The sequence below is a fragment of the Oncorhynchus tshawytscha genome, linkage group LG13 (assembly GCF_018296145.1).
Source record: "Oncorhynchus tshawytscha isolate Ot180627B linkage group LG13, Otsh_v2.0, whole genome shotgun sequence".
Taxonomy (NCBI): Eukaryota; Metazoa; Chordata; class Actinopteri; order Salmoniformes; family Salmonidae; genus Oncorhynchus; species Oncorhynchus tshawytscha.
In genome coordinates this window covers 10,182,844-10,197,887 of record NC_056441.1, presented here as the reverse complement: position 1 = coordinate 10,197,887, position 15,044 = coordinate 10,182,844, and the positions used below count along the sequence as shown (strand labels likewise).

At 42.4% G+C, this 15,044-nt stretch overlaps 1 protein-coding gene across 2 annotated transcripts; it reads right to left on the bottom strand.

Moving 5' to 3' along the window:
• Positions 1 to 1,147: 1,147 nt before the first annotated feature.
• Positions 1,148 to 13,221, bottom strand: LOC112235836 (protein eva-1 homolog B). 2 transcript variants are annotated; one of them, XM_024404368.2, is made up of 4 exons: positions 13,084 to 13,221; positions 12,323 to 12,612; positions 2,874 to 2,999; positions 1,148 to 2,313 (listed from the first exon to the last, which is right to left on the bottom strand). In XM_024404368.2, exons 3-4 carry the CDS (start codon positions 2,938 to 2,940, stop codon positions 1,892 to 1,894), a joined length of 489 nt encoding a protein of 162 aa, XP_024260136.1. In that variant the 5' UTR covers positions 2,941 to 2,999; positions 12,323 to 12,612; positions 13,084 to 13,221; the 3' UTR covers positions 1,148 to 1,891. The 2 variants fall into 2 exon arrangements, with proteins under 2 accessions (XP_024260136.1, XP_042151091.1); XM_042295157.1 differs by lacking the exon at positions 13,084 to 13,221 and having other exon boundaries at positions 12,323 to 12,668.
• Between the last annotated feature and the right edge of the window lie 1,823 nt (positions 13,222 to 15,044).

The following is a 15,044-nucleotide window of genomic DNA, read 5'->3' as shown; positions in this document are numbered from 1 at the left end:
TTGAACTGCACATTAAAAAAAAAACATCCAATAAGCAATTTGTTTATTTCACAATCTGTTATACTGACTTACATAGACTTCCAGTCATTGCACTAACACTGGTTAGCAACTTCACACTGTATGCAGAGACATAAACATGGTATTGACAAGTTCATCTGACTGGAGAAGGAAATAAAGGCGGATATTAAAGGGCTTCATTGCCAAAATGCTGAACTAACCCTTTAAGTTGTACACATTCAAAGCTGTAGTATCTGAAGTTCTTTGGACTCAACAGGATATTTTTGCATCATTCCTAACCAAAGGCCAAAGAAAAGTCTGCTTAGGACTGTAGGAATTTAGTGGTGGACTGAAATATTCTTTATCGGGCCAATTTCAAATGAAGCATTTGGCAATGATCACATGCTCAATATGCAACTTTGTGCAGACTGAAGTTACATAACCTCTCAAGTCAAAGACTAGAGTCCCTCACTGAAGCGCTATTAAAGGGATGAGTCCCAAATGGTACTTTAATCCATATATAGTAGTCAGTGGAGGCTGGTGAGGGGAGGACATCTCATAATAATGACTCATGGAATAGCATCAAACTCATAGAAACCATGTGTTTGATCCCATTCCACCGATTCCACTCCAGCCATTAACATGAGCCCGTCCTCCCCAATTATGGTGCCACCAGCCTCCTGTGAAAGAGGTGGGGAATGGGGTTCCATTTGGAATACAGAACAGGTATCTGTGGCCTTTTTGTAAGTCCTCAACAATCTTCCCTTGAGGGGAGTGTTGCTGCTGCTGTAACACAGGAAGTGATGGGGTCAGAGGTGGTGGCTAAATGCTGGGTTAAAGGCTGGGAGGATTCTGTGGGAAGACTTCCAGCCGGCTAAGATTAGCCTGGAGGGTTGGAGCTTGGAACGGACTCTGTGGGAGCACCGTTACAACCATAGAAGAGTCCATAAGCAAATGTTGACATTATACACGAAGAGGCAGCAATGTTGGTGGTTGGTTCTTCAAGCTGTCTGCATTGTAAAACATTGTGGGGTATTTTTCATGTTACTTATTGTGTGTGTCGATTGGGAGCAGTGGTTATGACATTCTATTTATCTCAATACTAATTGAATAATTACATGTTAAAGCGTACATTGTATTGTGCAACACACTTTTGTCATAGGCCAGTACATGAATGATAATGAAATTAGTTTGTTCTTTTGTCATAGGCCAGTACATGAATGATAATGAAATTAGTTTGTTCTTTTGTCATAGGCCAGTACATGAATGATAATGAAATTAGTTTGTTCTTTTGTCATAGGCCAGTACATGAATGATAATGAAATTAGTTTGTTCTTTTGTCATAGGCCAGTACATGAATGATAATGAAATTAGTTTGTTCTTTTGTCATAGGCCAGTACATGAATGATAATGAAATTAGTTTGTTCTTTTGTCATAGGCCAGTACATGAATGATAATGAAATTAGTTTGTTCTTTTGTCATAGGCCAGTACATGAATGATAATGAAATTAGTTTGTTCTTTTGTCATAGGCCAGTACATGAATGATAATGAAATTAGTTTGTTCTTTTGTCATAGGCCAGTACATGAATGATAATGAAATTAGTTTGTTCTTTTGTCATAGGCCAGTACATGAATGATAATGAAATTAGTTTGTTCTTTTGTCATAGGCCAGTACATGAATGTAAATGAAATTAGTTTGTTCTTTTGTCATAGGCCAGTACATGAATGATAATGAAATTAGTTTGTATAAAAAAAGAATCATTGAATGAAAAGATGAAGGTGGATCTGTGCCAGCCTAATACAGTCAGCTACAATGTCTGTCTGGAGTAGATCAACCCTAATTAGTTCAGGGTTCAGACCATGTGTGTTAGGTCCTTAAGTCACTTTAGTCCATTATTGGTAGTGTATCCGTCCGATGGTCCCTGTTCCAGTGGTCAGTATATCTGGCTGTCCGTTCCTCCAGATCTCCCTGACGATGCGTTCCCTGTCCTCCAGTCGTCTCGCCCTCTCCAGCTCCTCCGCCGAGGCAAACACATTCACGCTCCTCAAAGTACCGTTCAATTGGCTGTTGCGGTCGCTCATGGGCGCAACCGTCACTTTAGGGATCTCTGCCTCCTCCCCTTCCTCCACATCCACACTCTCCTCATCCTCCTCTTCTTCACTGGACTCCTTCAGTTGTCTCCTCTCTGGGGACGGGGGAGGCTTATTGGTACGGCGGGTCCTACAGGTGATGCCGGTGACCAGGAGGCACAGGGCCAGGAGCAGGCCAAAACACACACCCATCATGAAGTACAGAGCAAAGCTCTCTGGGTTAGCTGGATGGGAAAACAGATTGTTAGATCACTCACCTACAAAAGCCTCGTAAATCCACACTGACTGTGAGCTTGTGAGATCAGGCAGGTTTAGAGGCTGTCACCTACATTGACATGGTTTCAATAGGGCCATTCGTATTCTCATTTAAACTAAATACAACACCAGCATGTGAATTGTCCTTGCTTTGAGAATGCCTGGATGGGTATCAGTTCCTGTCAAATCTCTTCACAATGAGTACGAGGCCCCTGTCTGTTCTGACTGTACAAGCCACTTTCCTTGAGCAGTAATAGAAGTGCAGGAAACGAGGACGTTCACACAATATTTGAGAGGGTGAGCATGCAGATACTTTCACAGTACAGATACTTTCACAGTACAGGGGTGTCAAGCCAAAGCAGACAGTACACATGTCCCTACAACGGATTGTGGCTGTTGAATCTATTCTCAAAGCATCAGAATGAATAAAAAAGACATTAAAAAAAGACAATATAATATTTTTTTTAAAGAATGAACAAAGGGTCTCTTTATCCTAGAACTATAAGCAGAAATAACAAGGGGGTCTTACCTTTGATGTGAGCATAGGTAGCCATGCTGTTACTTAGCAGCTCCATGTCTTTCCTAATTGGTTCCATTTTGACCTCTCTGCTTTTTTGTTGACAACCATTCACCAGCCTGTCTCCAATACGAGGTCCTGTGGTTCAAAAATAATTTACGTGTTAGAACTGCCCCCCCACAGACAGGAAGTAATCACCATTTTATCTTCTACTATGACACTTGGCGTCATCTGCAATGGAGAGGAACTGTGTCATTTTCTGACGGCCAGCTCTGTGTCTCACTCTCTGAGTTCATTCTCTCTTCCACTGAGTCTCAGAAGGCTTAGAGATGATAATGTAACCGAATGCCTCCACGTATTACCCATCCCCACCCAGCAATCACCACTACGGGCCAATGAAGTGTCAAGGGTCATTGTGATGGGGACATTGTGTTCCTGGTAAGTTTCTTCACTAGGGCCCCACTGTGGACACAATACCCAGACAACACACATATATCTTGCCGAAGTCGGCATCACAGAGTCAGCATCAGCATCACAGAGTCAGCATCACAGAGTCAGCATCAGCATCACAGAGTCAGCCGTAGATCGTGTAGACATTGAAATTGGGACAAGTGTCACAATGCTTGAATTAGCTGCCTTCTATCGATGCATTATAATTCCTCACCTGCGCGGGGAGGCACGTTTCACATCTTTTAGGCATAGCCTACCTATGGACAGTCAAACATTTTCGGTTCATGGTTGGCAATACTTTTATCAGAAAATATGTCTAAAACCAATAGGCTTAAATAAATGAATAAAAACACATTTTCTGATTACAGTACTTGTCCCAATCATTCTTTTCACCATATGTGGCTCAAATGTAACGTTTTTTTTGTTGTAAATATATTCATCACATATTCACTGCTCTTAACCTGTAATAAAACCTATCAAACTAACTGCACACCCTCTGCATAAGCAATCTTTCTGTTAAATGTGATGTTCATGTTTCTCTGTTTCTTGTTTCTCTCTTCTCTGTGCTGGAGTTCTTTTAACAACTTGATGGTATAGCAATAGCCTCCTAAACTTGACATTAACTTCAATCTTCTCTCTTCATTTTACCCATAAACAAAATCACCTACAGTGGGGCAAAAAAGTATTTAGTCAGCCACCAATTGTGCAAGTTCTCCCACTTAAAAATATGAGGGAGGCATGTAATTTTCATCATAGGTACACTTCAACTACGACAGACAAAATGAAAAAAAAAATCCAGAAAATCACATTGTAGGATTTTTTATGAATTTATTTGCAAATTATGGTGGAAAATAAGTATTTGGTCACCTACAAACAAGCAAGATTTCTGGCTCTCACAGACCTGTAACTTCTTCTTTAAGAGGCTCCCCTGTCCTCCACTCGTTACCTGTATTAATGGCACCTGTTTGAACTTGTTATCAGTATAAAAGACACCTGTCCACAACCTCAAACAGTCACACTCCAAAAACAGAAACAAAATTGTAGACCTGCACCAGGCTGGGAAGACTGAATCTTCAATAGGTAAGCAGCTTGGTTTGAAGAAATCAACTGTGGAAGCAATTATTAGGAAATGGAAGACATACAAGACCACTGATAATCTCCCTCGATCTGGGGCTCCACGCAAGATCTCACCACGTGGGGTAAAAATGATCACAAGAACGGTGAGCAAAAATCCCAGAACCACACGGGGGGACCTAGTGAATGACCTGCAGAGAGCTGGGACCAAAGTAACAAAGCCTACCATCAGTAACACACCCGTCTGAAGTTTGCTAGAGAGCATTTGGATGATCCAGAAGAAGATTGGGAGAATGTCATATGGTCAGATGAAACCAAAATATAACTTTTTGGTAAAAACTCAACTCGTCGTTTTTGGAGGACAAAGAATGCTGACTTGCATCCAAAGAACACCATACCTACTGTGAAGCATGGGGGTGGAAACATGATGCTTTGGGGCTGTTTTGCTACAAAGGGACCAGGACGACTGATCCGTGTAAAGGAAAGAATGAATGGGGCCATGTATCGTGAGTTTTTGAGTGAAAACCTCCTTCCATCAGCAAGGGCATTGAAGATGAAATGTGGCTGGGTCTTTCAGCATGACAATGATCCCAAACACACCGCCCGGGCAACGAAGGAGTGACTTCGTAAGAAGCATTTCAAGGTCCTGGAGTGGCCTAGCCAGTCTCCAGATCTCAACCCCATAGAAAATCTTTGGAAGGAGTTGAAAGTCCGTGTTGCCCAGCAACAGCCCCAAAACATCACTGCTCTAGAGGAGTTCTGCATGGAGGAATGGACCAAAATACCAGCAACAGTGTGTGAAAACCTTGTGAGGACTTACAAAAAAACGTTTGACCTCTGTCATTGCCAACAAAGGGTATATAACAAAGTATTGAGATAAACTTTTGTTATTGACCAAATACTTATTTTCCACCATAATTTGCAAATAAATTCATTACAAATCCTACAATGTGATTTTCTGGATTTTCTTTTCTCATTTTGTCTGTCATAGTTGAAGTGTACCTATGATGAAAATTACAGGCCTCCCTCATCTTTTTAAGTGGGAGAACTTGCACAATTGGTGGCTGACTAAATACTTTTTTGCCCCACTGTATCTTCTAGTAAAGCATATTGGTTGTATTATTGCCAGTATAATTTATCTAATAATCTTTCTTAAATTTTACTTTCAAATTCGATGTTTACACTAATTTGGTAAGGGTAATTCAAACCATGTAGTGAAACATTATTTGCTGTTGACTCCGACCTCAAATAAAGGTATTTTTTTAAAGTCTGTATTAGAGCGACTAGGCAGCATGCAGCTTTAACGTGCATCGTCCAAACAGCGACTGAAGGGTGAATGCGATCTAATGCCGACGTCTCAGCGACTTGTTGCCAATGTGCAAACGCTCTCCATACTACATCGGCCTGATGTATCATGTAGACGTCGGGCCGACGTCGGCAAGACATGTATGTGTCTTATCTGGGATAGTCCCCACTGAGGACACCATAGTCCCCACTGAGGACACTATATGCCCCACTGAGGACACTATATGCCCCACTAAGGACACCATAGTCCCCACTGAGGACACTATATGCCCCACTGAGGACACTATATGCCCCACTGAGGACACCATAGTCACCACTGAGGACACTATATGCCCCACTAAGGACACCATAGTCCCCACTGAGGACACTATATGCCCCACTAAGGACACTATAGTCCCCACTGAGGACACTATATGCCCCACTAAGGACACCATAGTCCCCACTGAGGACACCATAGTCCCCACTGAGGACACTATATGCCCCACTGAGGACACCATAGTCCCCACTGAAGATACCATAGTCCCCAATGAGGACACTATATACCCCACTGAGGACACCATAGTCCCCACTGAGGACACTATATGCCCCACTGAGGACACTATATGCCCCCACTAAGGACACCATAGTCCCCACTGAGGACACTATATGCCCCACTGAGGACACTATATGCCCCACTGAGGACACTATATGCCCCACTGAGGACACCATAGTCCCCACTGAGGACACTATATGCCCCACTAAGGACACCATAGTCCCCACTGAGGACACCATAGTCCCCACTGAGGACACCATAGTCCCCACTGAAGATACCATAGTCCCCACTGAGGACACTATATACTCCACTGAGGACACCATAGTCCCCACTGAGGACACCATAGTCCCCACTGAAGATACCATAGTCCCCAATGAGGACACTATATACCCCACTGAGGACACCATAGTCCCCACTGAGGACACTATATGCCCCACTAAGGACACCATATGCCCCACTAAGGACACCATATGCCCCACTGAGGACACCATAGTCCCCACTGAGGACACTATATGCCCCATTGAGGACACTATATGCCCCACTAAGGACACCATAGTCCCCACTGAGGACACTATATGCCCCACTAAGGACACCCCACTAAGGACACCAAAAAACGTTTGACCTCTGTCATTGCCAACAAAGGGTATATAACAAAGTATTGAGATAAACTTTTGTTATTGACCAAATACTTATTTTCCACCATAATTTGCAAATAAATTCATTACAAATCCTACAATGTGATTTTCTGGATTTTCTTTTCTCATTTTGTCTGTCATAGTTGAAGTGTACCTATGATGAAAATTACAGGCCTCCCTCATCTTTTTAAGTGGGAGAACTTGCACAATTGGTGGCTGACTAAATACTTTTTTGCCCCACTGTATCTTCTAGTAAAGCATATTGGTTGTATTATTGCCAGTATAATTTATCTAATAATCTTTCTTAAATTTTACTTTCAAATTCGATGTTTACACTAATTTGGTAAGGGTAATTCAAACCATGTAGTGAAACATTATTTGCTGTTGACTCCGACCTCAAATAAAGGTATTTTTTTAAAGTCTGTATTAGAGCGACTAGGCAGCATGCAGCTTTAACGTGCATCGTCCAAACAGCGACTGAAGGGTGAATGCGATCTAATGCCGACGTCTCAGCGACTTGTTGCCAATGTGCAAACGCTCTCCATACTACATCGGCCTGATGTATCATGTAGACGTCGGGCCGACGTCGGCAAGACATGTATGTGTCTTATCTGGGATAGTCCCCATAGTCCCCACTGAGGACACCATAGTCCCCACTGAGGACACTATATGCCCCACTGAGGACACTATATGCCCCACTAAGGACACCATAGTCCCCACTGAGGACACTATATGCCCCACTGAGGACACTATATGCCCCACTGAGGACACCATAGTCACCACTGAGGACACTATATGCCCCACTAAGGACACCATAGTCCCCACTGAGGACACTATATGCCCCACTAAGGACACTATAGTCCCCACTGAGGACACTATATGCCCCACTAAGGACACCATAGTCCCCACTGAGGACACCATAGTCCCCACTGAGGACACTATATGCCCCACTGAGGACACTATATGCCCCCACTAAGGACACCATAGTCCCCACTGAGGACACTATATGCCCCACTGAGGACACTATATGCCCCACTGAGGACACTATATGCCCCACTGAGGACACCATAGTCCCCACTGAGGACACTATATGCCCCACTAAGGACACCATAGTCCCCACTGAGGACACCATAGTCCCCACTGAGGACACCATAGTCCCCACTGAAGATACCATAGTCCCCACTGAGGACACTATATACTCCACTGAGGACACCATAGTCCCCACTGAGGACACCATAGTCCCCACTGAAGATACCATAGTCCCCAATGAGGACACTATATACCCCACTGAGGACACCATAGTCCCCACTGAGGACACTATATGCCCCACTAAGGACACCATATGCCCCACTAAGGACACCATATGCCCCACTGAGGACACCATAGTCCCCACTGAGGACACTATATGCCCCATTGAGGACACTATATGCCCCACTAAGGACACCATAGTCCCCACTGAGGACACTATATGCCCCACTAAGGACACCATAGTCCCCACTGAGGACACTATATGCCCCACTAAGGACACTATATGCCCCACTGAGGACACAATAGTCCTCACTGAGGACACAATAGTCAGTCAGCTTGCTTTCCTAACCGAGTTCGGTGTCCAGTTACCTGTTAATATGTTTGTATTTATGGTATTTCTGTAGCAGTGACCTGGCTGACCCTTTCTTGTGTGTTCAGAGCGGGGGTTTCACTTTTCCCACAGAAACACACATGAATGCTAAGAAGAACAGTGTGGGGTTTCCTCTGGGAAATGGGAGAGATGTAGTACTCCAGAGAGGAGAGCCGAAGAGAGAGGGAGGAGGAGAGATCTTAAAGACAAACAAACATAGGCTTCAGACAGAGATTGAGGGTGAACCTGGGGACCTGGGGAGGGAATAGAATGAAATCCCAAGCGTTGATGAAATCCCATGGTTTCAATCATAAATCAATCATAAATCTACTTAAGTAAAAATACTATAAAGTACTACTTAAGTCGTTTTTAAAAACTTTTGTTATTTATATTTTTGACAACTTATACTTTTACTTCACTACATTCCTAAAAAAAATTATGTTCTTTTTACTCCATACATTTCCCCTTGACACGTATGACAATTTAAATGCTTAACAGGACAGGAAAATGGTCCAATTCACACACTTATCAAGAGAACATCCCTGGTCATCCCTACTTTCTCTGATCTGGAGGACTCACTAAACCCAGATGCTTTGTTTGTAAATGATGTCTGAGTGTTGGAGTGTGCCCCCTGGCTATACGTAAATGAAAAATAACAAGAAGATTGTGCCGTCTGGTTTGCTTAATAAAAGGAATGTCAAATGGTTTATACTTTTCCTTTTGTTTTTGATACTTAAGTATATTTTAGCAATTATGTTTACTTTGATACTTAAGTATATTTAAAACCAAATACTTTTAGACTTTCACTGAAGTGAAAGGTGACTTTCTGGGTGACTTTCACTTTTACTTGAGTCATTTTCTATTAAAGGTATCTTTACTTTTACTGAAGTATGGCAATTGGGGACTTTTCCCACCACTGTAACTGATGACTGACTTCCTCCCTCATAACAATCAGTCCGTTGCATGCAATTCAACAACAGTGAGTGCAATGGCAGAATGTTGTTCTTTCTCTGCCTCTTTCCTCAGTTTAAAATCATGCCCATCAGGACCCTGCGTTTTCCCACCCTGATCTTTATCCCGCCGACTCTTGGCAGCAGACCCTGACCCTGTTAACTCTCAAAGGCACATTTTGCCAATTAAATGGTGGTCGCCATGGCAGCGTGGCTGCTTTGTTGGCCCACAGACTCATGGGAGATGATGGGTCTTGCTGCTTTGCCCGAGTCATGGGCCGTGTTCGAGAGTATCAAATTCATGATGCATTGTGGGTAAATGATGACTGATCTACAAAATAATAATGAGTAGTTATTTATGATGCAAGGTGATTTGTAGATCAGTCAGTCGGCAGACGCCTGCACTGTCGGCTACAATGTTGAACAAGCCCGTAGTTAACTGCATACGTGGAATATGTCTGAAACTGGGCATTGTGAAACAAGTGGGAGGATCAAGACCAGTGAATATATTGAAACCTAACAGCTAATTGGGTAGCTTGGTTGCCAATCAAGGCAGCAGGTAGCCTAGTGGATAGAGCGTTGGACTTGTAACCAAAAGGTTGCAGATTGAATCCCTGAGCTGACAAGGTAAAAATCTGTTGTTCTGCCCCTGACTTGCCTAGTTAAATAAAGGTTAAAAAAAAACACTTTTCTCCTAACCTGCTCGGTAAATTATCCAAACCTGCCATGTTAATTATCCTAACCTGCTACATTAGTTCTCATAAACTGCCATGTTAATTATCCTAACCTGCCACATTAATAATCCTAACCTGCCTAACCGGTTTAGTTCAAATGCTACAAGGAAAGCCTTGAGTGGCAACCAATGTGTTGATCCTCCCATTTGATTTGCAAAACCCACTTTGAGACACATATGCAGTTACCCATACTTGCCTTGCCCTATCAGAGCACTGAGTAATCTACTGAGTAATCTGAGTAATCTATTGAGTAATCTACTGAGTAATCTACTGAGTAATCTACTGAGTAATCTACTGAGTAATCTACTGAGTAATCTATTGAGTAATCTATTGAGTAATCTACTGAGAAATCTACTGAGTAATCTATTGAGTAATCTATTGAGTAATCTACTGAGAAGTCTAATAATCTACTGAGTAATCTACTGAGTAATCTACTGAGTCTAATAATCTACTGAGTAATCTATTGAGTAATCTATTGAGTAATCTACTGAGTAATCTACTGAGTAATCTACTGAGTAATCTACTGAGTAATCTACTGAGTAATCTATTGAGTAATCTACTGAGAAATCTACTGAGTAATCTATTGAGTAATCTATTGAGTAATCTACTGAGAAGTCTACTGAGTAATCTACTGAGTAATCTATTGAGTAATCTACTGAGAAGTCTACTGAGTAATCTACTGAGTAATCTACTGAGTAATCTACTGAGAAGTCTACTGAGTAATCTACTGAGTAATCTACTGAGTAATCTACTGAGAAGTCTACTGAGTAATCTACTGAGTAATCTACTGAGTAATCTACTGAGTAATCTACTGAGTAATCTATTGAGTAATCTACTGAGTAATCTACTGAGTTATTTAGGCTGGATAACTGATTTGACTTTTGAAATATCTCACCAACTCCATCCTTGTTTTCCCCCCCAGGGTTTAATGACATAAGTGCTGTGTGTAATGTTGTTTTGAGTTCAGTTCATTCAAAGACAAACAATGTTTTCATTTAATTAGGCCTTGCATGGCCTCAGTTTTCATTTCCCAAATCCTACAAATGACCACGGTAGTGTTTCTTTGCTATGAGTCAGGCAGATTGAAAAAGGTCCACGTTTGGAAGGGTCGATGGCTTCCTTTTTTACATTAGTTTTTTTTCATATTTTAGAAACATTTCTGTACTTGTGGGCATGTGTTGGCATCTTGAAATGTAATCCCTTATAAACATATTCTACTCCCTGTGGATTCCCCTTCCTGTCCCTCTCTTTCTTCCCACCAAGGCACATTCTCCAGACAGTTTTATCACAAACAACCATAAAACTTTGTCACAGCCAACAAGAAACAGTACCGTGATAAAAGTTTCTCTCAAAGTCTCAAAATATCTGGCGGCAACATATCAGTAGTAACTGGTGATAGAAGACACATGTCTCTTCACTCACACAGTTCTTTAACACCTCCCAATAACTTGCACAGGGTCAACAGCTGGGATTGTTTATATACCTCATAAACCGCTCTTGCCTTCAACCCGACACGTTTCCTGCTTAGATAATCAAATTGGATTCAAACAATGAAATTCTAAACCTTTGCATTTATAGGTATTATTCTTATCATTGGTGCCTTGAAACAGATATCATCTTACAACACAGTAACTTGGAGGGAAGAGGTGATTCTGTTGTCAAAATACAACAAACATAATGACAACAAAAACCGCCAAAAGCGCTGGTGTTGTTTAACAACACACATGTGTGTCATGCCGGGAGACGGACGGCTCTCATCCGGTTGCTGTGTTAAGTGTGTAGAGGATGTCGAGGCGCTATGGCTCTCTGGCTCTATGGCTCTCTGCCATACCTGCTACTGAGCCTATAAAGTGTTTTTATAGTCTGTGATTATAAAGCACAGACATTAATATGAGGAACAGTCTACTAATAAACCTCCATGCCATCGTGTTACTTCCAGTGTACAGGATCACTTTATTAGGTAAGCTAATAAAGTTATTTCCTAAATTGTTAGGAAACCAATATTTTCCATAGAAAACATCAAATGTAAAAAGGCAAGAGAAATAAAGCCTCATCACCATGCAATCATCATCATCATCATCATCATCATGAGGACATCAACAGTAGGACCTACAGACGGAACTGAAGTGACAAGTGAACGCAAAACTAATCTCACACACTCACCTTAATCCTGATAAAGATACAACAAGGATTCTAGAAGGAGCAGCTGTCCATCGATCTACGGGTAAAGCAAATATCGCAACAGACTCTAATAAAGTGGAGGAGAAACCTGAGGATCCCTGAGGTGTAGAGGAGTAGGAGTCCGATCAGACTGTCGAACTGCAGATCCAAGGCTGTAGAGCTGGAAACAGAATCACATAGAGAAAAGTGCTGCTGCCTCTCTCCTCGACATCAGGGCCAGCTGTACACCACAACCAAAAAAGAGGACCAGCCAAACCCGGGACCGAGAGAGGCTGTCAATAGGGAGGTGTTTCCAGAGAGAGGGGGTGAGAGGGAGAGAGGGAGAGTGAGAGAGACAGAGAGAGAGAGACAGAGAGAGAGAGAGAGAGAGAGAGAGAGAGAGAGAGAGAGAGAGAGAGAGAGAGAGAGAGAGCGAGAGAGGGAGCGAGAGAAAGGGAGTGAGAGAGAGACAGAGAGAGGGAGCGAGAGAGAGAGAGGGAGAGAGAGAGAGGGAGAGAGAGAGAGCGAGCGAGAGGGAGCGAGAGAGAGAGAGAGAGAGCGAGCGAGAGAGAGCGAGAGAGAGGGAGCGAGAGAGTGAGGGAGGGTGGGGCCTGATTAGTATTTAGCAACTTTGTAACATTAAACAAACACACAACAAAAACCAAAACACAGTTAAATGGATTATGAGTAAACCCCAAAACAGATTTTGAGTAAACCCCAAAACAACCTAAAATGGCTTTCCAAAATCCTCATACACTACTTACTCTGAGGTATGCTTGTGCTGTAGTGAGTGTCCCTATTTGTCAGGGTCTCACTGCTCACCAAGACATGGACCTGTGACTATACGATGAATGGTGATCTCCGCTGTGGGCCATGCCACAGTGCGGTAGCTCTGTTCAGTGTTTAGCCAGGAGGGTGGAACAGGAAATAGCTAGTAGACTACTGTTGGCACAGGGCTTTGGTGTGCTGCTGATCTGGGAGGGACTGACTGGGGATTAAACAACCTCTGTGTTGTGGTCTCAGGCTCCGTCCCAAATGGCACCCTACTCCCTATACAGTCCACTACTTCTGACCAGAATAGGGAATAGGGTGCCATTTGGAACAGACAAAGGGTTTTGGGGATTCAACAACATGTCTCTGGCAAGGTCTATATAAACCATTTCACACCAGCAGGTGAAGTCTGAGACAGAAAATATAAATGCCGGTTGTCAGTGTAAATCATAAAAGTTGTTTATGCGGTTATATTGTGTAAACCATAGACGTACATTACATTATGAAATCAGTGAATACACATTGTTTCTTATTATTCCGAAGGGGCTTTTACAACCAAAAAACTGAATTTTGAATTCCTCTAAAGAGCTATTCTGAGGTAAACAGTGTTGATGTGGCAGTCAGTCTAATGGCTTCAAAAGCAGTTATTATGTGGTTGATGTCACTGAGAGGTTTCTCAAGGCTGGTCTTAGAGAAAACATTTGTGTTTTAAAAAGAAGTCTCAAACCCAAATCACACCACAGGTCCCTGACTAACAATGATGGAACTGCACAGGGGAATTCCAGAGAGCCAGTGGTGTAACTATACACTTTATTTACCAAATTCCATAGGGAAAAATTGACCCCGGCTGTATTCAGTTAGGCTTTGTACTACACTCTATACACGTACCAGACTGGTCACGGTGCTTGGGACAGTCCATCTTCTTCTCCTGCTGCCACCGCCTGTGTTTTGTCAGGCCTGTCCTCTTCTTGACACTGCTAAGCAATAACATACCCCTTCTGAAATTCCTCAAATTCCCAAACCCTCTCTACCGCCATAGAATTATTCCGTCCTCTTGCTGCTCAATGACATTGGCCACAAGACGTTCCATCCTGGTTCCGTGACCACCAGTCCACCAATCACAGTTAAGATTGACCCAAAAGGCTTGCATGAGAGGGCTCTATTTGTGATAGGGAGAGCTGAGCCCGGTTTGTAATGTGTTCCACCCTACAGACTGGTATTGATCATGAATAATGTGTTCCATCCTACAGTCTGGTATTGATCATGAATAATGTGTTCCATCCTACAGTCTGGTATTGATCATGAATAATGTGTTCCATCCTACAGAATGGTATTGATCATGAATAATGTGTTCCCTCCTACAGACTAGTATTGATCATGAATAATGTGTTCCATCCTACAGACTGGTATTGATCATGAATAATGTGTTCACTGGGTGGCCTGGCGGGTGGGAGAGACCAGCCCAGTCATGAACCTAGAGCTGGTTCCTCACATAGACGGGCATCGTGGTCTCTACCAAGCCAAGGCTGCTGGTCATGATTTCATCCTAAATGGAACGCTATATACTTTTGACCAGGGCCCTTAAAGTGCACTACAAAGGGAATAGGTGGTCATTTGAGACACAGTACATGTTCATGTCCAGTAGAGAAAACACTCTCACTATGGTGTCGTGCAGGAATATTCAAACTGTGGTGCACGGAAATATTTACAATGAAAATAAGTGCATTTTCCCCCCCAAAGTATTTTTTTTTTTAGGAAATCACTAGTAACAAAATCAATGTATTTTTTTAAAATTACATATTTACAATATTAAATAAAACAATATATTTTTTCTATTGATGTCAACTTTATTTCTGAATAAAATAAATTGAGCAAATTAGTCATTGGTGTCTGACATTGGCTTTGAAAAATCACCTGCGAGTACCAGTCACTGCAAGTGCCGCTGACTGCTGGT